The sequence below is a fragment of the Hordeum vulgare genome, chromosome 7H (genome assembly GCF_904849725.1).
Source record: "Hordeum vulgare subsp. vulgare chromosome 7H, MorexV3_pseudomolecules_assembly, whole genome shotgun sequence".
In the NCBI taxonomy this organism is placed as follows: domain Eukaryota; kingdom Viridiplantae; phylum Streptophyta; class Magnoliopsida; order Poales; family Poaceae; genus Hordeum; species Hordeum vulgare.
The window spans coordinates 69,566,381-69,592,247 of NC_058524.1; the positions used below are offsets into that span (position 1 = coordinate 69,566,381).

Genomic DNA, 25,867 nt, shown 5'->3' on the forward strand with positions numbered 1-25,867 from the left:
ACAACAACGTGTGTTTTCCAGTACATGCGGTGAGCAAAATATGATTATAAACGAATGCAACCCAGCATCTCAACTAGCTGATTTATGTGTAATGATACATGTACACGCTCACAGGCATTTGTTAATGAGTAACGCAGCTGGATAATTATCAGCTACTAGTACTAGAGCAATTTCCCCACGGGGACAAGCTCTTAAAAACAACACTAAAGATTGACAAAAGCACGGGCTTTCAGACCCAGCAATGATAAAAGCTTAGCCGCCATCCAATTTGGAAAAGCTCTTTGGCGCCTTCACCAGTCTCCACTCACCAGACCCATTCGGGCCAAGCTTCACCAACCCCGCTTTCGAGATCCTATATATAGCGCTCACTTCTGCTCTCTAGAAAACCAAGCAGCTCTGCGCCATTACAACAGTCATAGTTCACATCATTTGTTGTACTTGTACTAGCTTGATCATCATAGCAATGGCCTCCACCAACAGCTGGACCCATGAGATTGAGTCGTCGGTCGCTGCATCACGCCTCTTCCGTGCCGGCGTTATGGACTGGCACACCTTGGCCCCCAAGCTCGCGCCACAGATCGTCACCAGCGCGCACCCTGTCGAGGGAGAAGGCGGCATCGGCAGTGTCAGACAGTTCAACTTCACCTCAGGTATGCATCATATATATACAACTCATATCACCTGCAGTCTGGTACATATGGTCAAAGCATAACACATAGTTGATCTTGCAGCCATGCCCTTCAACCTCATGAAGGAGAGGCTCGAGTTCATTGATGTGGACAAGTGCGAGTGCAAGTCGAACCTCATCGAGGGTGGTGGCATCGGCACAGCGATCGAGACGGCCACGTCACACATTAAGGTGGAGCCGGCAGCCAACGGTGGGAGCGTAGTGAAGGTGGAATCGGCATACAAGTTGCTGCCAGGCGTGGAGGTCAACGATGAGATCACCAAGGCCAAGGACTCCGTGACGGCCATTTTCAAGGCCGCCGAGGCCTACCTTATCGCCAACCCGGATGCCTACAACTAAATCAGTTGAGAGGGATTATATATGATTATGCTTTCCCTAGTTTGAGTTTTGCATGCTTTCTTCCTGATCGAATAAAGCTTCTCCAACCTCCAAGTAGTGACAGCAAGAGAGCTGACCATGGTGTGGACTTGAGAAGTTTAAAATTTTTGTATTTGTAACAACTATCAAAGGGTGTTATTGTTTGATGTTGCTGCTTGCTTGCGCACGTTCCTTGTCATTTTGTACTAGAATAAAAGGAGGTATCTGAAACACAAACATAACTCGTATATATATTTTGAATTGGAAGTTTGTGGGCTGAGAAATTCTTATGTTTGCTTGACTGAACATGATTTCACTCGCTCTTTTCAAATAGGAAGAGCTATTTTGAATGTACAATCCATTGTGTTTTTATTTTTGGCATCACATTTGCCTCAATTAGGGTTATGCAGTTTGTTCGGATGTAGCTTTTTTGACGATTCGTCCAATCCTCTCTCGTTGAGCTACTCGGAATCTCTGTCCGCAATCATGACCCTTCTATGCATGCCTCATAGCCCCAACAGCCACCAAATCCTGCCTATAATATGCCCTCAACTTCCTAGAACCCACTCCATGAGCCCTCTCCGCTCAGGCTACTTGGATTTAACCCACAATTGCGGCCTATGTACCAAGCTCCGACGGTGATTCCGGTGAGCCCGGGTAAACCCAGAACATGCCTTCTCGCCTATTGATACTACAAACTCTGGCGCATGTTTTTCAGATGCCACGCCTTCCCATACCGTACATACACAGACGCGAGCGCGACATACATGAACACTTTGCCATGCCACCGCATGTCTAACTCACCAATCGCGCTACTCCGAGTTCATGAAGCGATTCTTGTGAGTGTTAGTGAATTAAATACCGTGCTCTTTGACGCATGCCCCTCGTATCCAAAATTATATTTTTATTGCAATAGTTCTTCCAAAGTGTTCCTGAGAAAAAAAAAACATGTTAGCTAGACAAAATAAAATAATTACTTCACTGGTGGAAAAAAGGCCTTTGGTCGCGGTTCGCAACTGCCATTAGTCGCGGTTGCGCAACCGCGACCAACTAAGCGCGACTAAAGCCCCCCACCTTTAGTCGCGGTTTCTTAAGAACCGCGACTAAAGGCCCGTCCACGTGGGCGCCAGGCGGCCGTCGGGGCGGAGGACCTTTAGTCGCGGTTCTTCTGGCCAACCGCGACTAAAGGCCGCCACAGGTTTAGGGTTTTAGCGCGCGCCCCCCCCCTAAACCTGTTTTCTGTTTAATTTGTATTGTTTTATTTCTTTTGTGCTTTATTTTAATTTTGAAGGAATTTCATATATTCTACGGTACTACATACATGCATATGAATGTACAATTTTAAACAAATTTGAAATTAGAACCAAAAAGAATTCAAGAGGAATATACAATATATATTCAATATCATCGGATGACCATATACAATTTTGAACAAGTTTCCATACATAATTTAATGCATATAAAGTTCTACGTCCTCGTAATGGTGTTCTCCTTTAGGATGGAGGACTTCCCTGCTGAACCATCCAGCTAGTTCCTCTTGAAGTGGTCGGAAGCGAGCTTCTGGACTAAGCATCATCCGGAGGTTATTCCTCCCCGCATTGGTATCACTCGGAACCCACTCAGAGGTGTATCTCCGGATCATCTCACAGACATAGTATCCACATAGATTGGTCCCCGCTGGCTGAATATCCCCAGCATTCTTAGGCTTTGACCTTTTGAATTCTAGCTCTTTTTTGAATTCACCGACCTTTGTATCTACGAACCGTCTCCAAACCCTACGAGGCAAAGAAAATTAAATGAACAAGAGAGTTATTAGTTACTTGATATTAGGAAATGAACGAAATAGGCCGATCGATATAGAGCGCAAATGAATGAAAATAATTACTTCTGCAGCATTCTTCTCATGCCGCCCCAAAGCTTTGGATCCATATTCAGAGAGTCGTGGACGAGACATTCTGAGGTGTTAACTTTAATTACTAGCAGAATCCAGTGGAACCTGCGGACACGATACATGCACAGTACGTCATGCATAACTCATCGATTAGCCGGCCACATACCATGCATGGAGTAAACAAAAGAGAATGTGCTCAAGACAGAAACACTCACCCAAAATGGTAAGGAAATAGAATATCACTTTTGAGTTCCTGCTTTGTAAGAAACTACCACAGGTCTGCCTCCATGTCGGCGGGGTGATGCTCCAACACATGTCCATTAACGATGTGTGGGTCAATGAACCCAACATCATGGATGTTCCTTACTCTGCATTCCTTAATCTTCATTCTGCATGTATAATAGCGGACACAACAATATAGTTAGGACATATATATAGTGCAGGCAATATGAACGAGATGGGGTAGAAATAAATCACTTACAGAACGTAGCAACTGATGATAGATTTGTCGAGATCGCGCAGATTGAAAAGCTGGAACAATTCACTCAGTTCAATTTGTACATAGTAATGTTTGAAGTGATGCTCATGTCTAACTTCCGCATAAATATAATCTTTGGCGTTTTTATTTTTTATGTAACCCTTGTACCATTTCAGCAGACCTTTCATTTGTGGAGGTAGATCCTTTTCCTGCGCAGGCTCGACGAGAGGCCCATTCTTGACATATGTAATTACTACCTCCTTCACTGGCGCCTCATCAAGGCCTAACAGTTCACGAAGAGTAATACCTAAGTTGGCCGCTTGTTCTCTGGCACTCGTTGCAGTCAATCCCTGTGCTGCCGCAGCTTGTATGATCTCGGGGGCATCCGGACCGGCGGCTTCCACTATAAGCGGGGCAATCGATTGTTTACTTTGTTCCCCGAGCTGGGCAACTTGTTTCCCGCTTTTTTTACTTTCGGCCTTCTCCCGCTCTTTGTTCTCCTTGAACATGAGTGCCTGCCTGCGAAGTTCACGTGCATAGTCGTCAGGCAGATTCTTCGCGGCTTGGGACGGTGTGCTCAAAAATGACTTAGCCCACTTCTTTTGCTCATCAGAAAATACTGGCTTGGGCTCGGGCTCTCTTTTCTTCTTGCAGTCCGCCTTCCATTTCTCCAAATCAGCAGCCGCGGCCGCGTCGACTTCCTTGGCACTACGTTCCCAAGGCCTTGTGGGGAGAGGCTTCAGTGATGGCTCCGGTACCTTTGTGGTCTTAGGTACATAAGGGTCCGGGTTAATAATCCAGGACTGCTTCTGCTTCTGCTTCTTTGCCGGAGGTGGATTGGGGGGCGGCGTCTGATCACCCGCCGGACGAGGACTGGGGGGCGGCGTCTGATCACCCGCCGGACGTTGTGGACTGGGGGGCGTCGGCTGAGTGACGGAGGTGTAGGTGAACCGCCACCACCACCACCACCACCACCATCGCCACCGCCACCACCACCACCGTAGGGGGGTGGACTTGTTGTCCTTGGCGCCTCGCCTGGAAACTTGATAAACTTCTTTTGCCATAGAATGAAATGGCGCCTGACATCTCCAAGTCTTTTCTCCCCTTCAGGTGTAGCAATGTCAATCTCCAGGTCCTCAAAGCCTTGGACTATGTCCTCCACCGTGACACGAGCATAGCCATCTTGAATGGGGTTGTTGTGGTGGAGTGCTCCAGGTAAACATGGTAAAGCACTGCCGATGGCTACCTTCATGGACATGTTCCCGATAGGATAATACAGATGACATTCTTTCATCTCCTTTATATCGTCCACGGGGTAGCGAGGAGGCTCCGGTGCAGTAATTTCGACCACCAGAGGCTCCGGTGCAGTAATTTCGACCACCAGAGGCTCCGGTGCATTAATTTCGATCGTCGGTGCATCTGCACCAGCCGGTGGGGCCTCCGTGGAAGCCACGCTGCTTCTCCGCTGCTGGCTTCCGAGATCCGCTGGATGATCTTCATGCTGCACCCGAGCTGCATCTCTTTCGGCTACTAGTACACTCATGGTTTTCTTCATCACATCCATTTCCGATGCCAACCGCGCCACAACATCTGCTTCCCGATCCATCTTTCTCTTACGGCTTCTGTAACCGTACGGGTCATCGTTCTGGGGGAACCCTATTTTCCACGGAATGTGCCCCATGCCTCGTACACGTCCTCCGTGTTCAGGATTCCCGAGGGCTTTTGTCAGCGCGTCGTTCTCTCTGTTGAACTTGATCTTCCCCTCTTGAGCATCCCTCATTGCGTCAATAAGGGCTTGGGTGGGTTTAATTAATTTGCCCCGGTAAACACACTCCCCTGTCTCCGGGTTCAGCGTTCCCCCATGCCCGTACCACCAGCTTTTGGCCCTTGGGTCCCATCCCTCCGTACCTGGACGGATTCCTCGCGCCCTCAGCTCGTTCTCCATCTTCTCCAACCTAGGCAACAAAATGCGATACCCTCCTGGCCCCATAATATGATTGTACTCCTTCTTAGCCGCATTTTCCTTATTTTTTCGATATTTGAATGAACTGCTCCAATTTCTTTTGCTTCACAAATTCTGGCCAATCATGTTTCAGTTTCTCATATTGTCCTTTGAAATCCGGAGTCTTGTTCTGCTTGACAAAGTCATGGGCTAGATTTTGCTTGAATTTCCGGAATGCGTCGGCCATCTTATGAAGAGCGAACTGTTTGACTAGCCTCCTCCTCTCCTTGTTTTCCTCAATCTTGTTACCCTCCTCATCGAATTTGTTGTATTCCGGAGGTAGAACGAAATGTTCCATAAGCTTCTTGAAGCAATCTTTTTTTGTTCTCTTATCGACAAAAGTGAAACCTGCAGCAATTCGTGCCTTCTTTGGCTCATTCCACTCCTGGACGGTGATCGAGACGTTGTCTCTAACAACGGCTCCGCATTGGCTGACAAACTTGGTGGCGTTCTTGCGGGGCTCCAGCGGCCTGCCGGTTGCACTGTCGACAACCTCGATGGTGCATGTTTCTCCTTGTTTCATCGTCTTGGTTGCGCCACGCTTTGACGACGTACTCGATTGTTTCGACGATCCGGCCGAGGGCTAAAATAAGAAAGAGAGTCGCGCGCGTTAGTACACACATATTTATTCAAGTCAGTTAGTTTGTATCACCAGAGGCTCAATGTATATATATACCTCGGCGCCGGAGGTGGTTGCTACTTCCATTTGAAGATCGTCGTTTATCGACGTTTGTTCGGCATCATCTTGCTGACGGCGCCCTTCATCTTCACCGTCAAGGTTCAGATAAGAAGAGATATCATCTTCTTCTTCTCCGGTCGGCACATATAGAATATCGCCGTTTATGATGCCGAACATATGTGCTTCACCGTCCGGATCATAGTTGTCCATAATCGGGTCAGCTCTATCGTCCGTCATTATGTCAGTCCTGAAAACATGTAGTAAAAACAAATTAATTAAGTGAAGAAGGGGGGCGGTGGCGGTGGCGGTGGCGAAAGGGCGGTGGCAAAAGGAGGGGGCGAGGAAGGGGTGGGAGAGGGTGTCGCGGTAGAGCGCGAGACGGGGCGGCAGACGACGGCGTCACGGAGAGGGAGACCCGGGACCATACTTTTTTTCTCATCACTGCCGTGTGTACTAACCACACGAGTATGAGACCCGGGACTGTGCAGGTGCATCGAGAAATCTTAGGGCTCGACAATATGTTTTCTCTTCGTGGGATGCTAGCGGTCGCATCAACTGAGCGTTTTCTTCCCGACGTCTTCTATTCTCAAGATGAAGTGATGACCTCCCTTTCTTTATTTCTTTTTCTTTGTTCTTGCATAGTCTTCCCGACGGCTGTGGCTGAATATCCGACACATGAAAAAGTTTTAACTAGAGTTTTTGACCGTGAACCTGCTGCTTCAGCTTTGCACTGGCCGACCGCCGATTCGCTGGTTCATTTGCTAGTTTTTAATCATAAAAGAAAATACTTTCTTTGTTCCTAAATAATTGTAGTTAAAAAAACTAGACTATCTTTTTTTGACTATAATTATTTAAAAACGGAGGGAGTAAATATTATGTAAGTATCTCATTATTAAAAGAGGAGTTGGTTCCGTTGCCTCTCCTACTCCCTTTGTTTTTTCGTCCCATGACTCCCTCTCTTCTTAACCAAAATAGATAGTCTTAAACTCAACCAAAAATGGTGAACTTTTCCAAATTCGCTAATTTTTTTCAATTTAGATTGATTAATTATTTAAATTGATGATTTTTTAACTCGATGATCTTTTTTATATTCGATGAAACTTTTTCATATTTGATAGTCTCTGTTCTTTTTCATATTCGATGAAACTTTTTATATTCGATGAAACTTTTAAATAGATAGTCTCTGTTCTTTTTCTTCCAAGACGTTCTTCCAAGACGTTCTTTTTCTTCCAAGACGTTCTTCCAAGACGTTCTTTTTCTTCCAAGACGTTCTTCCAAGACGTTCTTCCAAGACGTTCTTTTTCTTCCAAGACGTTCTTCCAAGACGTTCTTTTTCTTCCAAGACGTTCTTCCAAGACGTTCTTTTTCTGCGAGCCCTGTCGGCATCGATGGGCGCGGGGACGAGGGCGGCTATGAGCGCAGCGACGAGCGCAATGCTTCGAGCGGAGGAAGCGAGGAAGGCGGCGACAGGAAGCGAGGAAGGCGGGCGCGGCGCGGGAAAGATGAAAGGATAGGGGTGAACCCTTTAGTCGCGGGCGAGGGCGACGGCGGGCGGCGACGACGGCGATGGCGACGGCGGGCGGCGTCGACGAGGGCGAGGGCGACGGCGGCGGCAGGCCTTCGGCGCGCGCGCGACGGTTGGAATCGGAGAAGACGAGAGAGATGGAGAAGACGGCGGCAGGGGAGGCGACCCGCACTTGTATTTATAGCCCCCCCCCCCTTTAGTCGCGGTTGGGGACGAGACCCGCGACTAAAGGTACCCTTTAGTCGCGGGTCGCCTCCCCAACCGCGACTAAAGGGTTTTTGGCGGGTTTTTTGCGTTCCCGCGCCCCCCCCCCTTTAGTCGCGGTTGGGGAGGCGACCCGCGACTAAAGGGTAACCTTTAGTCGCGGTTTGCCAGACCAACCGCGACTAAAGGCCCCCCCCAAATCTTCTTTTATTTTCAGAACCTTTTATCTTTTTCTTTTCAGAAAAATCATCATTGCTTTTATAGAAACTTCAAACATTTTATTTTCTGTTTTCTAAGCATATTTTCGTAGGAAAAATATGCATAGAGACAATACATTGAATCTGCCTAAAACGGGACAGAAAAAAGAGAATCCATTTAAAGGGAACATTGGCCAGAGCCTCTCTCCCCCCCGGCCTGGGCCGGCCTTCGGCCTCGACCCATCTTGCTCACGCCTGCCTGGTGCGGTGGCTGTGATGCCCCGCTGAGAGGCCTCTCGCCCGAGCCGTGAGCGCGCCGCCCCTTTCTTCTCCTATCCGCCCGCTGAGAGGTCGTTTTTGCGTTCCCCGCGCGCAACGACCTTTAGTCGCGGTTGGTCTGGCCTTTAGTCCCGGTTGCACCAACCAGCCGGGACTAAAGGTTAGATGACCAGCTCTGGATTCCTCTTCTTCCCGCCATTTCTTCCCTGTCTTCCCGCCTCTTTCTTCCCGCCACTTTCTTCCCGCCTCCTGTCTTCCCGCCTCCTGTCATCCCGCTCCCATTTTTCCCGCCATTTCTCACTACATATATGTAGCCCGGCTTGGCCAGCATTATCACATCTCTACAATCTCTCATCACTCTCTCATGGCTTCCACCGCACCCACTCTAACCTACCAGCAGGTGGAGGAGCTTTGCGCCTCGAACTACCCTTGTCCACCGGGCTACCGCGTCCCCACCGGCTGGAGCCTAAGCGCCGGCAGCGTGCCGGTCCCTCCCGTCCCTCAGGGTACTGCGCGCCGGGCGGCCATCACGAACCACTACTACCTCGACCTCACGCCGGAGCAGCGGATGAATCCCCGCTGGCATCCCGATAACCAGCATACTTGGGACGCCTTCTTCATCAATCGGCGTGAGAGGGCGCTCGCCAGGTATGAGGAGGACGGTCTGCCTCCTGGGAACTTCCACGAGGCCGGCCGTCGGCTATGGTGGTACGGCCGGACTCTGCAGAGCGTCATGGACTACATCACGGCCGGCGATATCCCCCGCCTGCGCTACCCTCAGTTCGAGCCACGAGCGCCGCCCGACGACAGCGACGACAGCAGCGACGACGACGGCGGCAACTTAGAAGGCGACGACTACCAGTACAACGACGACGGCGGCTATGAAGACTACGAGTATGCATATTATACGCCTAGGCAGGAGTATGACTAAATCACTCCAAATTTCATGTATCATCAATGGTATCTCGAATCATTCGAAAATGGACACCAAACACATCACGGGTAATATAATTCACATGATCCATTCAACAAAGTTTGGTACAATAAATTATTACACATCATTTCTTCCCTTGTGTCCCTGCTTGCTTACGATTGTGCCGTATCCATGGAGCATCCTCATCATTTAACTTAATGCTTGGGTCGGTGTTCACTTTGAAGGGCGGAATTTCAGCAAACATATTATAATCTTCTGACATGTCTGTCTTGTCCTCCACTCCCACGATGTTTCTTTTCCCTGAAAGAACAATGTGGCGCTTTGGATCATCGCATGATGTACTGATCGTTTTCTTATCTTTCCGTTTCCTCGGTTTGCTACTCATGTCCTTCACATAGAAAACCTGAGCGACATCTTTCGCTAGGACGAATGGTTCGTCAAGGTAACCAAGATTGTTGAAATCCACCATTGTCATTCCGTATTGCTGGTCCACCTTTACCCCACCTCCTGTTAGCTTGAACCATTTGCACCGGAACAAAGGGACCTTAAAGGAGGGTCCATAGTCAAGTTCCCATATCTCCTCTATGTAACCATAATATGTGACCTCTTGCCCATTCTCGGTTGCTGCATCAAAGCGGACACCACTGTTTTGGTTGGTGCTCTTTTTATCTTGGGCGATCGTGTAAAATGTATTCCCATTTATCTCGTACCCTTGGAAAGTCGTTATAGTCGAAGATGGTGTCTTGGCCAACATGTACAGCTGATCTACAACATCATTGTCATTCATTAAATGTTTTCTCAACCAACTGCCGAAAGTCTCCATGTGGGCCTTCCTAATCCAGGATTCAGGCTTCCCCGGGTTGTCCGAGCGTAAAATATTCTTGTGTTTCTCAAAGTACGGAGCCACCAAGCTGGAATTGGTCAGTACAGTGTGGTGTGCTTCAGTCAGAGAATGGCCGTCCATACATATCGTTGATTTCCTTCCGATCGTGCCTTTTCCACTTAGTCTCCCCTCGTGCCGCGATCGAGGAAGACCAATCGGCTTAAGGTCAGGAACAAAGTCAACACAAAACTCAATTACCTCCTCATTTCCATAGCCCTTGGCGATGCTTCCTTCTGGCCTAGCACGGTTACGAACATATTTCTTTAATACTCCCATGAACCTCTCGAAGGGGAACATATTGTGTAGAAATACAGGACCGAGAACGAAAATCTCTTCGACTAGGTGAACCAGGAGGTGCGTCATAATATTGAAGAAGGATGGCGGGAACACCAACTCGAAACTGACAAGACATTGGATCACATCATTCTGTAACCGTGGTAGAACTTCTGGATTGATTACCTTCTGAGAGATTGCATTGAGGAATGCACATAGCTTCACAATGGCTACTCGAACATTTTCCGGCAGGAGCCCCCTCAAAGCAATCGGAAGCAATTGCGTCATAATCACGTGGCAGTCGTGAGACTTCAGGTTTTGGAACTTTTTCTCCGCCATGTTTATTATTCCCTTTATATTGGACGAGAATCCAGACGGGACCTTCATACTGCTCAGGCATTCAAAAAAGATGACCTTCTCTTCTTTGGTCAGAGCGTAGCTGGCACGACCTTGAAACCATTCCGGATGCCGGTCATCAGGGTCTTTCAAACGTTGCTGGTCCTGCCGTGCTTCCTTTGTATCATTTGTCTTCCCATACACGCCCAAGAAGCTTAGGAGGTTTACGCAAATATTCTTCGTAACGTGCATCACGTCGATTGCAGAGCGGACATCTAGGACTTTCCAATATTCTAGCTCCCAGAATATAGATTTCTTCTTCCACATGGCTGCGTGCCCGTCAGCTCCCTTCGGAACTGATTGTCCGCCAGGACCCTTTCCAAAGATGACTTTCAAATCCTTGACCATATCAAATACCTCAGCACCAGTGCGTTCCGCAGGCTTCGGCCGGTGATCTGCCTTGCCGTTGTAATGCTTGCCTTTCTTTCTTACTGGATGAATTTTCGAAAGAAATCGACGATGCCCAAGGTACACGTTCTTCTTACAATTTGGCAAATGTACACTTTCAGTCTCATGTAAGCAGTGCGTGCATGCATTGTATCCCTTATTTGACAGTCCCGAAAGGTTACTAAGAGCAGGCCAATCGTTGATGGTTACGAAAAGCAACGCTCGTAGGTCAAATTCCTCTTGTTTGTGCTCATCCCACACACGGACACCACCCCACAGCTGTAAAAGTTCATCAACTAATGGCCTTAGGTACACATCGATGTCGTTGCCGGGTTGCTTCGGACCTTGGATGAGCACTGGCATCATAATGAACTTCCGCTTCATGCACAACCAAGGAGGAAGGTTGTAGATGCATAGAGTCACGGGCCAGGTGCTATGGCTGGAGCTCTGCTCGCCAAAAGGATTCATGCCATCCGTACTTAGAGCAAATCTTATGTTCCTTGCGTCAGCTGCAAAATCTTTGAACCATCTGTCGATCTTTCTCCATTGCGTTCCATCTGCGGTGTGTCTCAACTCCCCGTCCGACTTACGGTCCTCTTTGTGCCATCGCAACAACTTGGCATGCTCTTTGTTCCTGAACAGACGTTTCAACCGAGGTATTATAGGAGCATACCACATCACCTTGGTGGGAACCCTCTTCCTGGGTTTCTGGCCCTCAACATCGTCACCAGGGTCATCGCCTCTGATCTTATAACGCAATGCAGTGCATACCGGGCATTCATTCAAATTCTCGTATTCACCGCGGTAGAGGATGCAGTCGTTGATGCATGCATGTATCTTCAGAACCTCTAAACCTAGAGGGCAGACAACCTTCTTTGCTTCGTACGTACTGGTGGGCAACTCGTTATCCTTTGGAAACATATTCTTCAACATTTTCAGCAAGTTTTCAAATGCCGAGTCAGCTACACCTGCCTCTGCCTTCCATTTCAGCAAATCCAGTGTGCAGCCCAGCTTTTTCAGACCATCATCGCATCCGGGGTACAGCGCCTTTCTGTGATCCTCTAACATGCGATCCAAATTCTCCCTCTCCTTTTCAGTTTCGCAGCGTCTCCGTGCATCAGCAATGGTCCGACCAAGATCATCAACGGGATCATCACGTGCCTCTTCTTCACCTTCCCCTTCACCTTCAGCATCCTCCATGAAAGTATCACCGAAATGAGCAAGATAGCTTTCATCGATGAAATCATCCCCTTCTTCATCTTCTTCCATTATAACCCCTCTTTCTCCATGCTTGGTCCAACAATTATAGCTTGGCATGAAACCGTGCCGAAGCAGATGCATGTGAACATCTCTTGAGGAAGAGTAACCCTTCTGATTCTTACAGTTAACACATGGACAGATAACAAAACCCCCCCGCTTGTTCGCATTAGCCACTACGAGGAAATCTTTCAAACCCGTAGTGAACTCGCCGGAGAGTCGGTTAACGTACATCCATTGCCGATTCATCTGCATTATTATAATATAAAATATATAATTAACCATCATGCATTTGTTAAACTAACTAGCTACAAACAATATAAATTAAACAATGAACTACACACATGCATATTTTATCAATGACACATCAAAGGTTCATCAAGTTGCTAACCGCGATCGAGGAGTGTGGCTCCAACACTTCATGTCATGTTTGTTTCATGCTCTTGGGGCATTTCATCAAACACCTTATGTGCATAAGAGGAACCAAAAGCAAACCTAAACCCTAAGTGTGAAGAGAATGGCTCTAAATGGCTAAGTGTTGGCTGCTGGATGGGTATATATAGGGGAGGGGCTTTAGTTGCGGTTGGCCTGGCAAACCGTGACTAAAGGTGCCCGAAGGCCTTTAGTCGCGGTTGTCCTGGCCAACCGCGACTAAAGCCCCTCACGTGCACCAGCTGGCCACCGAGCGCCCTGGGCCCAGGCCTTTGGTCGCGGTTCACCTCCAGAACCGCGACTAAAGGTCCCATTAGTCGCGGTTCCTACAGCTTCGCGACTTATGGGGCTGGACGGAAGCCTGTTTTTCCACCAGTGCTTGTTGTCTACTTTGTACTAAATTATCTATGTGCCAAAGTTTCATGACCATACTATGACATGGGGGAGCTCAGGACAGAAAACATAAAAAAAACCTTTCTCGATTTTTTTTATTTTTTTTTATTTTTTGTGTCCAGATCTCTCTTGATGTCATATCGTCATAAAATTTTGAAGACACATAGAAAACTTTTCATCTTTCATGGACTTATATATTCTTTTTTCAAAAGTTTGCTATGTTGTTTTGATTGTACTGTTTGCCCATAGAAGCAGATGAGCTCGACCACTGAAACTACCACCTTCCCTAACCATTTCTTGAATAAAACTCTTAATTCCATGGGAAATGCAATTCGGCTATGTTAAGAAAATCCTAACAAAAATGTTATGTTTTCTTTGTCACATCCAAATGCTACCTGGAAATTTTTAGGCCAAAAGGTTAAGTATTTTAGCCTGTGCAAAATAAAAAAATTAAGCATCAATTGTTACCCCAAAATTTCACACCCAATTTTTTCCCCGACGAAACACCACTGCTCCGTTTCGGATGAAAATTGTCAGGCATGCTAATTGAGACAGTAACACGAACATCTACCAAAAAATCCAGAGTTTTTAAAAGTATTTACAATTATTTCTTGAATTACTATTCATCCGGGTGCAAATGCACCCAGGAGTCAAGACACCTCTGCCTCAAGTCCATGTACAATGCAAGGTGCTAGTTAGTTGCTTGAAAAATAAAATAAAAAAAATTAAGAACCCGTTTTCGTTTTTATAGCAGACGTGCGTAAATAAACACATGCCCTATAATACAAATAAAATAAAATAAACATCGCTGCTTAAAAAAAAATTCATTTCCACATGCAGGCATCTCTTTAATCAGCCTGCATTGTACATGATCAAAGATGATAAAGCGTGATATACAATGGTTTTGCTTAAAAAAAAACTAACGTGTGTTTTGCCAGTACATGCGGCGCCCAAACTATGATTACAAAGGAATGCAACCCAACATCTGAACTAGCGGATTTATGCGTAATGATACAGGCATTTGTTAATGGGTAATGCAGCTGGCTAATCACCAACCACTAGAATAATTTTTCCACGCGGACAAAAGCTCAAGCTTTCACAGCCAGCAATGATAAAAGGTTAGCCGACCGACGGTGCCATCCAATTTGGAAAAACTCATGCCTGGCTTTGGAGCCTTCCCCAGTCTCCACTGACCAAACCCATCCGACTAAGCTTCACCAACCCCGGCGCCGGTTTTGAGCCCCTATTTATAACGCTCACTTCTGCTCTCCAGGAAACCAACGAACGTTGCGCCATTACAACAGTCACAACTCACATCCCTTATATCGGTTGTGCGAGTTTGATCATCACAGCAATCAATGGCCTCCACCAACAGTTGGACCCATGAGATTGAGTCGTCGGTCTCTGCATCGCGCATCTTCCGTGCCGGTGTCATGGACTGGCACACCCTGGCCCCCAAACTCGCGCCACAGATCGTCACCAGCGCCCACCCTGTTGAGGGAGAAGGCGGCATCGACAGTGTCAGGCAGTTCAACTTCACCTCAGGTATGCATCATATATATACAACTCATATCACTTGCAGTCTGGTACACATGGTCAAAGCATAACACATAGTTGATCTTCCAGCCATGCCCTTCAACCTCATGAAGGAGAGGCTCGAGTTCATTGACGTGGACAAGTGCGAGTGCAAGTCCACCCTCATCGAGGGTGGTGGCATAGGCACGGCGATAGAGTCGGCCACCTCGCAGATCAAGGTGGAGCCGACAACCAACGGTGGGAGCTTAGTGAAGGTGGAATCGACATACAAGCTGCTGCCAGGCGTGGAGGTGAACGATGAGATCTCCAAGGCCAAGGACTTTGTGACGGCCATTTTCAAGGCTGCCGAGGCCTACCTTATCGCCAACCCGGATGCCTATAACTAAATCAGTTGAGAGAGATCATATATGATTATACATTCCCTAGTTTGATTTTTGCGTGCTTTCTTCCCGATCTAATAAAGTTTCTCCAACTTCCAAGTAGCGAAAGCAAGAGAGATGACGACGGTGTGGACTAGAGAAGTCTAAAATGTTTGTATTTGTAACAATTATCAATGGGTGTTGTTGTTTGATGATGTTGCTGCTTGCTTGCGCACGTTCCTCATGTTTTTGTACTGGAATAAAAAGAATTATTTGAAACATATAAAGAGCTTATATATGTATTTTGAATTGGATGTTTATGTTCCGAGAAGGTCTTATGTTTGCTTTCTTTTTCAAAAGCAGGATGGCCCCCACGTCTGCATCATAACGATGCATGCAGTCATATATTATTTAATGCAAAATTCAACAGCAACCGAACAACATCAATCCATAAATAAAGCAAAAAAAATAAACTCTAAGGTCGTATACCTCGTGAGAGTAACTCACCATATAGCCACTAACCCTATGTTACAATAGACATCAGAAACGGAAAAAAATACATAACTCCTAGGCTATGCCTTCAGGAAGAAATCGTCACACATGCGCCGATGATGGCCAGAACACCACAAGCTTGAACTTCGGATTCTCATCCCAAAGTCAAGCTTCAATCCACCACCTTCAGCAATGAAACGACGCACGCGCGCGTCACGTAGCTCGATTAGAGATCGTGTGTTTCTGCCGGAGCGCATAAACTCGTCGTTGAAGCCGTCCATACCATCGCCCTTATCCGTCTACCCACACCTCGGTAGCCGGATACCTCTAGAGAAGAAAATGTAAGAAAAAGACGTCCCATACAATCTGCATCCCGCTACTATCGAACCACCTTCAATCCAACAGCAACAGACTAAACTTGACACCCCCGCCAGAGCCATCGTGCATCACCTGCGAGTAGCATGCATGACTTGATGTCTTCGAATAAGACATCATGTGTAGCATCCAACGGTGGCTTCAACTTTCAGTGACATGCACTACCCGACAACTCTGAAAGAGGCACATGTTTCACCTACCGAGCCACATCAAACCCAATTTGTTGATAGAGGGGGCGTCCCATACCGGCACCAGCCTCAGAAATGTTGTCACCGCCATGATATCTAGACTCCGAGTCATCGCCAATACGCCACCGGAGTCCGCCCCGTTGAGGAAGAGGGGTTGTTGCCCCGATTACGGGCACTATATGGACCACCCATTTTCGCGCCTGCCGTTCTCGTCGCTTATACAACGGCAACTACCGCCGCGATCCCGCATCAAACGCCGGAGGAAGATCCGTCCGCCACACATGTCCTGCGTTATCCCCGGATGCGGGATCCCAAGATCCGCCGCCACAAGGACCCACCACCTAGCCTGTCATCCCCAGCGAAGGGGACGCCGCCACCGTCATATTCGGTTCCTGGCCGGAGTTGTCGCCGCCTGCCCCAACACCGGGCCTGGGCTGGACGCCGCCGCCGCCAATGGCCAGGCCCAGCCCCACCTCTATCCTCTGGCCATCTCACCCCGCACCTCCACAAACGCTTCCACCAGGAGCCACCACGCCACCATGGACCGAGGAAGAGGTCGCACCTCCACATATATAGCGTCCTTCTGGCCTTACAACCCGGTAAGGAGGAGGAGCCCTCCGTCGCCGCGATTGAACACGCGGGCCATGCCCGACGTTGTCCCCCGACGATAACAAAGGAGAAGGAGGGACTGGATCAAGGCGGCTGGGGGCCTAGGGTTGGCCCATCCGATCGCCATGGAGGGACGAGCGACAGGGGAGTCTACAAGCTAGGGAAAAAAATATTTTGCTTTCTATCAAAATTCTCTCCTTAATTTTATGTTTGCTTGAGTGACATAAATTTATTTGCTCCTTTATATAGGAAGAGATGGTTTCAATGTATATTCCTTTTTTTCATCATTTTTTTGGCAAGTGCCTCTCTTAGGTTCAAGCAGGTCTTCAATTGTAGCTTGGTTGACTCGTCCTTTCCTCTCGCAACTAGAAACTCGGAAACCCTAGCCGCCACATGTGTTTCCAACCCTCTAGCCACCGCCTCCGTTGGGAAATGGCCATGTGGCGCTAGCGGCGGCGGGGATGGTTACGGCAGATTCAGACATGTGGTAACGGCAAATGTGTGGTTGAGCAATGGTGGTTCTAGACCTGTGGCGCTCACCAACCATGTTGCATCTGCTGACAGCGTCCAGAGATCCTCGAAGAAAGGGTCCTACATGGCGGCGGGCTCGAGCTTTGGCTCATATTTGGCCAAAATGGCATTGACATATTGGTTTAGGTTGACCTTTGGCTCCTATTTTGCGTGAAACGACGTTGGGTCTTGGTTTAGGATGGTTCTAGGGAGTCCCTATGTGTTGGTCGGGACGGCGAAGCGGCAACATTGCCCCCATTTCAGGAATAATGGCCCATGCACCATCCTCGTTTCGTTGGTGCAACTTAGTGTCGGTGGACGACGTATGAAGGTGTGTCTTCGGAATTTGGTCGGCTTTGATCTCCGACGGATCCGTGTGTATTCGTCCAATGATAGTGGTCTACAAGCTATTTTTGGTGTTTTCTTCCCCGGGGCAGTGATTTGTTATGCATGTCGCGACCACCGACGTCTTCTGGTCTACATTAATGACTTCCTGAATTTTGCTTCTACAAGTTGTTGGTTGTAAACAAGTTTGCTCCATAGAAGCGAAGACCCAGAGTAGGCATTGGGCTTTACTCACAGTGCAGTATGGTGGATGCAAGAGGACGAAGATTTTGTCACTGCTAAAGATTTAAATGTATTTTTTTCTTTTATAAGGATGTGTTTGTAAGGACTTGTGATACATAGTATATGGCCATACGACTTTTCACACAAAAATGTCAAGTTGCTACCTATGTGCCGAGCCACAGGTTTCTTGTGAGAAACTAGGGCTTAGAGTGTTAATGTTGTCACATTGCATTTTTTTCAACTTTTGATGTGAAAATACCATTCATATGCATATAACATTTTTATAATCACTAGATTGTTTAAGGTATTTTTTAATGGTCCATATTAGATCTATTTGCATAAAATGGTACTTTTGTTGTGATGTATAAAATATTTTCCTGCAAGTTTATGGATTTATAATATTTTAATTACCATATTTTCTACTGAACTGAAACATCATTTCAAATCTATTAAAAATAAAAAGAAGTAGGAATTAAACACTACACTAGGCAGGGCCAACAGTGCAGCGCAACCCAAGTGACCTCTAGCAGACCCCGCAAAAGAGGTAAATCCGTAAAAGTACGGCGAGTATGCGGTTTAAGCCATTTTTTCGGCCAGAATATAGCCCGCATACTCGCCCGACCCGTAAAAAAAATTGCCGCGGCCCGCAAAACGCACGCCCGACCACTATATCTACGTTTTCGCGGCGCGTTTGCGGGTAGAAACCCTATCCCCCCCCCCCCCCCCCCCCCCGCCGCCGAGCCCCCGCGATTCCCCACCCCTTCTCCACATTTCTCGCCGCCGGCGACCACCTCCCCTGCCTCCGGCCGCAATGTGGAGCTCCGGACGCGGCTCCGTCAGCAGATCCTGCGGCGGAAGCGACCCGGAGCGCGAGCGGCGCGTCCTGTCGGACGCCGCGAGGAAGCGCGGGGCCCGGTGGTGGACCAACCGCGGCATGTCGCCGCCGGCGAGCTTCCTCGTCCGGGAGACGGAGGAGTATGACCGTCGGCATGTCGCCGCGGGCTGGTCCTACGCCGGTAGCTCCTCCTCTTCCGCGCGCCTTCTCCCTTTGAAGAGGCAGTGGTCGGAGGAGCCGGAGGACGTCGTCGCCGTCAAGGAGGACCCCGAGGAGCTCGGTCGCCGCGGAGTCGTCGGGCCGGAGGACTTCGGCGCCGACGTGGGCGCGGTTGCGGCTGCCATTGCCGAGCGCAGCTTGCACGAGGAGGCGGAGCGCCGGCGCCACGACGAGGAGATCGAAGACCTTCAGTGGCGACAGGCGGTCGAGGCCAACCTCACCGCCAAGGCGAAGGACAACGAGTGGCGGCGCATCCGCGAGGAACAGAAGGCGATGTACATCGATCTCGGCAGCTCCGACGAGGAGGACTGAGCTCGCACTGATGTAGTATGTAGTATGTAATCTATGTAGTATGTAGTATGAACTTCCCGCGAAACTATATTTTTAAATTATACAGTTTCATTTATGGTTTTTGATCGATCACGTTTAATTTTAACCCGTAAACAAAATTTAACTGAAACTGCAAACGCCGTTTTGCGGTTCCAGATTTTGAGGAATGTGCTAGAGTTGCTCTAAGGAGCCCATGACGCAATTCCTTAATCGAACCGGTATGGAGTCGCGATATAACGTGATATGGCTGATTTATGACCGCTCAATGGTCAACATGGCACCCGAGCTCTCGTTCAAAAAAAACATGGCACCCGAGCTCTGCCTCCGCTGACAGGCGGGCCACGTCCAATCATCGTCAACTATGGCAGATTTCTCATGCGCACGACGCAAAGCACGGCAGTGGTCATGACCATACGTTGTACATGCCTCAGAGCCCCAACAGACTGCTCGGACCCATACTACAACGACAATTCTAAACAGACGTCGATTTTATTTGTTTTTCATTCGTTTGGATTGTTTATCAGTTTCTCTCTATCCGTTTTTTTAAATTAATCAGCACATGCATTCAACGAGAAGTGAACATCAGCAATGTGATAATATAATAATGGAAAAAGGTGGGTGAGGGTGGACCAACAAATGAAATAAGCAGGTAGAGATGGATGTGTGGTTGTGTGACAAGTAGTCCAGGCCGGCCACATGCGGACACAGAAAGGACGCGCGTGTCCGCTTTGTGTCCGCGCCTACGCATTTCAGTCCGAAATTTGAACCAGAAATGGATCAGCGCGAACGCAAAGCTGACGCGTTTTGAAAATGAGTCCGCGCGTCGGGCCATCACTTTTGTCCGCATGAATCCAAACGGACGGCAACGTATAAAATGAATCGTCTTATTGGAGTTGCTCTAATATCCCCTCGACTTCCCCAACCGAAGAACCGACTCCATGGTCCCAACACTATTGAGTCCGCTTGGATTAAACCCAGGACTACCGCCTTTGTAGCAAGTTACAATGTGAAACCAATTCACGCGAGCCTATGTAAACTCCGAGCCCGAGCAACTATAATAAGGTACAGTCAGCAGGTTGTAAGGATTAAATTATAATATTTTTGCTTAGTAGGATGGAAGAGAAGATAAAAGAAAAGGAAAGTGGACTGCAGATTAACAATCGGTTGTAGCACGGGCTTTAAGAAAACATTGTGAGAATGTAAAGTATGTCATGTATTAATAAAGTAATACTATTTCTTAACAATTTGTTACTATACGTGTTAACTAGGACGATTATATATAACATGACAACTCCTTATAACCAGCAGTTGACTATACTATTAACCATGCTTTTAGACCACCTGATCTGGAAATCGTTTCTGAAATGTCACGCATGCCAATCAACCATAGGAAGCGAGCACAACATTGTCTATTGGCTTCGCTATGCCGCCGCACGTCTAACCGACCAATTGCCATGACACGAGGACCACCGGGGCACTACTCCGCGCGCCTTGATGAACGATATGTGTGGGTGTTGATCAGGGCCGGGCCCACAGTGGTGCCATCTGTGCGGCCCGCACAGGGCCCATGATTCTGAGGGGCCCAAAAAAATATAAATAGGCCTAGTATTAAACTGGAGTGGTGGACAGTACTCCGTTAGTGTTGGGCCGCAGCAGCGATGGTCAGGCCTCGATCGCGAGCGACGAGGGCGAGGGCAAGGCTGGCGCTGCTATCTAGGCGAGGGCGAGGCTACCGAGGCGACTCCATCAAACCGATTCAACCAAGCCTGTCAAACGTCGCCGCCTCCTCTTATCCCCTCGTCCTCCACTCCTCGTTGAGTAGCACGTGCCATGCCCTCGTTCCTGGCTTCCTGCCGCCGTCGCTAATCAGGTCTCGTTGTTAATCCTGCGGCCACGCATGCTGCCGGCTGCCAGCCTGCCGCTGCCGCTGTTAATCAAGTCCTGCTTTTAATCCTGCGGCCACGCATGCTTCTGGTTGCTTGCCTGCCGCTCCAGAATCCAGATCTTGTAATTAACTTTTGACAGAGATTTTTCTCTATTAATTTTTTTTCTAATCTTGTAATTAGCCCTGCTGCTTAGCATTAGCAAATTCTTTTTCTATTAACTTCTTTTTCTAATATTGTAATTAACTTTTAACATAGATTGTTATTTCATTGATTTTTACCTCCTTCATTAGAAATCACAGTGTATTCATATTATCGGACATGACCCAAAACTAGAAGAAGATTGATGATGTACGAACAAATAGCAACGACGAGTTGAATATGTATGACTTTTTATATGTTCACTTGTTATGTAAGGCATTATACTTCATAAATTATATTTTTTATGCATCATATATATATTATAATTGCTCATTAATTTTTTATAGATAGGGCCTTAGTTTTTAGTTTGGCACAGGGCCCTTGATTTCGCCCGCCCGGCCCTGGTGTTGATGAGTTAAGCTAATACCATGCTGTTTTAGACATGCTTCTCGCATCAATAATTGTATTTTCATTGCAAATGTTCTTCCAAAGTGTTTTCGGCAAAAATATGTTAGCTAGACGAAATAGAATAATTGCCATTTGACTACTTAATTTGTAAAAAATTATACAAAATGTGTTTTTATCGTTTTGGCCTAACAGGCTTGCATAGTAACCATTGCCGCCGCAACAACCGTGCTAAGTTTTCAAGTGAATCAAGCGGTAGCTATATCTAGGCATACCGAGCATAAACGAACTAAAACCTTCTCGTTATTTCGGTTCCAAAAACCAAGTTGCCTACGTATTGTGTGTTGCTCGATTAGAATAGTGCCTAAAACTTGGGAACATTGCATAGAAAGAAAAAAACAATCCCTACAAATTCACCCAAGATCTAATCGAAAAGATGCATAGCAACAAATAGCAACAAGTGGGGAGAGTGTCTTCGTGCCCTTATAGACTCAAGAGAAAGCATTTATAAAACGATTGACATAGTCGAACTATCTTCATGATCCAATCCGATCGAGCACCACAGGAACGACACCTTCAAGATGTGCATATGTACGACTCAATGACATCTCCTTCTTCTCGATCCAACAATTGAGGAGGAGATGTAGATATAATCTAGACCAATAGCACGAGGCGTGGTGGTGGTGGTGGTGGAGAGGAGGACTTTCTGCAGGGCTTCACCAAGCGGTAGGGAGTAGGAAGTGGAGGGAGAGAGGGAGTGATGTCGTCGGGTGAAGGGTTGGGTTGTGCCCTGAGGCTCCCCCCCAACCCCCCCCCCCCACCCCCACCCCTTATTGATAGGAGTGTGGGAGGGGGCGGTCATCTCTGACTCCGCATCCATAGAGAAGGGGCGGCGGCCAGGGGTTGGCTTGCCCTCCAAGCCTGGTGGAGGCGGCCCTCCCCTTACAGTTTTCCCAAACCCTAGCCACATGGGCCTTGGGGTTTTGGTGTGCCTGGCCCGTGTAGGCCAGGGCGCCCCCCTAAAACCCATGCAGGCCTCCAAGACAGGTACGATCCATCGCTGGTCTCCTGGAATCTTTTGGACCCCCCAGTACAATATCATGAATTCCCGAGCTTTTCTGGAACCCCAAAAAACCACTTTCTATATATGAATATTAACCTTCAAAGCTCCTTGTGATGTCCGAGATCTCATTCGAGACTCATAATAATATTCAACCTCACCGTTATGAATATTCCATTACTACCCTAGCGTTACCAAACGTTAAGTGTGTGACCCTACGGGTTGGAGAACATGCAGACATGATCGGGACACCACTCTGATCAATAATCAATAGCGGGATCTCGATGCCCATAATGAATCTCAAATATTCAGCGAAGACCATTGTTGATCTAAGCCAGAATGTCGCGGATCCAGATAATCCCATTTACAATTCCCTTTGTCTCACAATATATTAGTTGCCCGAGATCCAATTGCCTATATCACCATACCTAATTCAATCTCGTTATTGGAAAGTCTCTTTACTCGTTTCGCACTACAGTATCCCCGTGAATAAACACACAGTCACATGCTTAGAAGCTACTTAGAATGATGTATTACCGAGAGGGTCCAAAGATATATCTCCGCCACATGGAGTGATAAATCATAGTCTTGATCCATTCAACCCTGCAAATACTCTCAGAGATACCTAAAGAGCACATTTATGATCACCCGGTTATAAAGTGACGTTTGATACCCACAAAGTGTTCCATTCTTTAGGTATTAGGGAGTGGCATGATCTCATGATCTAAGGAACATATACTTGGCATTAAGAAAGTTGTAGCAAATAAAGCTAAGTGACACTGTCAAATGATAAGCTTACGATTGCGTATGTCCATCACATCATTCTTCTAATGATGTGATTTCATTATTAAATAACAAGTCATGTCTATGATTAAAAAATCTTAACCATCTTTGATCAATGAGCTAGTCAAATTAGAGGCTTACTAGGGACACGGTGTTTGTTTATTTATCCACGCATGTATTTGAGATTTCGGTTAATACAATTATAGCATGGAGAATAAACACTTATCAAAAACAAAAAATATGATAATTATAACTTTATTATTATTGCCTCTAGGGCGTATTTCCAACAGGATAGCGCCCCTTTCTTAGGCACTACATACACTCTTTGTAGGGGTTATAATTTGGAGAATTTTTGTGTGTGGTTTGAGAGGGGGGAGGGGGAGAGGGCAGCCGGCAATGCACCACTTTGTTTCTTCTCTATAGGGAGAGATGGAAGAGAGGGGTTTGGGTCGGTGAGGGCCGGTGCACATCGATTTAGCCAAAGTAGTACAACTCTAAGAAAACGATGCTATAATATGTAACAAAACGTCTAAAAGAAAAGGGTTACAATATGTAGCAAAACGCCTAAAGAAAGGCGCTACATAGCCATGGTGGGCCTTAGACCTGGCCACGCATGTAGTATACCGTCTGTCTGTCGGAGGGCGCTATAACATGCATATCACTAGTAGAAAACGGGCCTTTGGCCTGGACCATTTAGTCCCGGCCTGCCTCTGGACCGGGACTAAAGGCCCGGCCACATCGCCCCAATTCTCAATGCCTCCCTCGAGGCTTTAGTCCCGGCCCGTAAGGAGCCTGTAGTCCCGGTTCGTGTCCCAAACCGGGACTAAAGGGCTACGCGGCGGGCAGTGGTGGTGGCAACCGTTCGTATCCCCCTTTAGTCCCGTTTGGTGGCTCAACCCGGGACTAAAGGACTAACATGTGGCCTGCCGTAGTGGGGCGACCGTTGGTATACCTCTTTAGTCCTGGTTGGTGGTTGAACCCGGGACTAAAAGCCTAACACGTGGCCTGCCGTAGTGGTGGCAACCGTTTGGTATACCTCTTTAGTCCCGGTCGGTGGCTCAAACCGGGATTAAAGGCCCAAACAGTTTGCATCCCGCGTCGTTTCGGGCGATGAAAAGCACGAACCGAAGCGTACAGTCGCCATTTCTCTGTTCTTCTTCTCTCTCGCGTCGCCCTCTCTGTTCTTCTCCTCTCTTCTTCCCTTCTCTTCTTCCACCATGCCAACTAGCTTCCATGAGGTGGTCGCGCATGGCACGACGAAGCTCCGTGTCGTGTACACGAACCTGAGCACGGAGGTGCCGTTTTTCCTTCAACAGTTGTAGGAACGATGGTTTGACCACGCAGCAGATCATGAGAAGTTCTTCGGACTTGATCTGGAGTACACGGCCGATCAACGCGATGTTGCCGTCATCCAAATATGATTCGCAAGCCATGTCTTGATCTTCCAATGGGCGAGGTAAGTTTTGAGGCTTTCTTTGATCCAAGATAATGACATTGTATAAGTTTATTTGTTTCTATCATAGTTGGTTCCCTTCAAATAGTTGTAGTGAAACAATTTTGATTAGTTGAAGGGGAGCACAATCTAATTCGAATAGTTTTCCATAATCTGAAAAATCGTATTAGAATCAACTAGTGTTTAATATGTTCCATTGGAATCATAGTTGGTTCCCTTCAAATAGTTGTAGTGAAACAATTTTGATTACTTGAAGGGGAGCACAATCTAATTGGAATAGTTTTCCATAATCTGAAAAATCGTATTAGAATCAACTAGTGTTTAATATGTTCCATTGGAATCATAGTTGGTTCCCTTCAAATAGTTGTAGTGAAACAATTTTGATTACTTGAAGGGGAACACAATCTGATTGGAATAGTGTTCCATAATCTAAAAAATCGTATTAGAATGAACTAGTGTTTAATATGTTCCATTGGAATCATAGTTGGTTCGCTTCAAATAGTTGTAGTGAAACAATTTTGATTAGTTGAAGGGGAACACAACCTGATTGGAATAGTGTTCCATAATCTGAAAAATCGTATTAGAATGAACTAGTGTTTAATATGTTCCATTGGAATCATAGTTGGTTCGCTTCAAATAGTTGTAGTGATCTCTCTAGGTTCCATTGCATATGTTCTATTTGAATCCTAAAGATAAGTTTCTCTTTAGTTGTAGTGAAACATGTTTCCTTATTGCAGCAGTATGTAACATTTGTTCTATTTTAATTTGTTTTTGTTGCAGGAGTGACAAGCATTGTCGAGGACTCATGGAGTTCCTTCTCAGCGGCGTCACTTTTGCTTCCGTTGACATAAGGAACGACAGGCTGAA

The 25,867-nt window shown here is 47.2% G+C and overlaps 2 protein-coding genes across 2 annotated transcripts; both read left to right on the plus strand.

Annotated features, from left to right (window-relative positions):
* The first annotated feature begins 387 nt into the window (after nucleotides 1-387).
* Nucleotides 388-1,212, plus strand: LOC123409577 (pathogenesis-related protein 1-like). Its single transcript, XM_045102441.1, has 2 exons — nucleotides 388-650; nucleotides 732-1,212. The coding sequence occupies exons 1-2, from the start codon at nucleotides 464-466 to the stop codon at nucleotides 1,025-1,027; spliced, it is 483 nt and encodes a 160-aa protein (XP_044958376.1). The 5' UTR covers nucleotides 388-463; the 3' UTR covers nucleotides 1,028-1,212.
* Nucleotides 1,213-14,534: 13,322 nt separating this feature from the next.
* On the plus strand, nucleotides 14,535-15,365 carry LOC123409578 (pathogenesis-related protein 1-like). Its single transcript, XM_045102442.1, has 2 exons — nucleotides 14,535-14,800; nucleotides 14,882-15,365. The coding sequence occupies exons 1-2, from the start codon at nucleotides 14,614-14,616 to the stop codon at nucleotides 15,175-15,177; spliced, it is 483 nt and encodes a 160-aa protein (XP_044958377.1). The 5' UTR covers nucleotides 14,535-14,613; the 3' UTR covers nucleotides 15,178-15,365.
* Nucleotides 15,366-25,867: the final 10,502 nt, after the last annotated feature.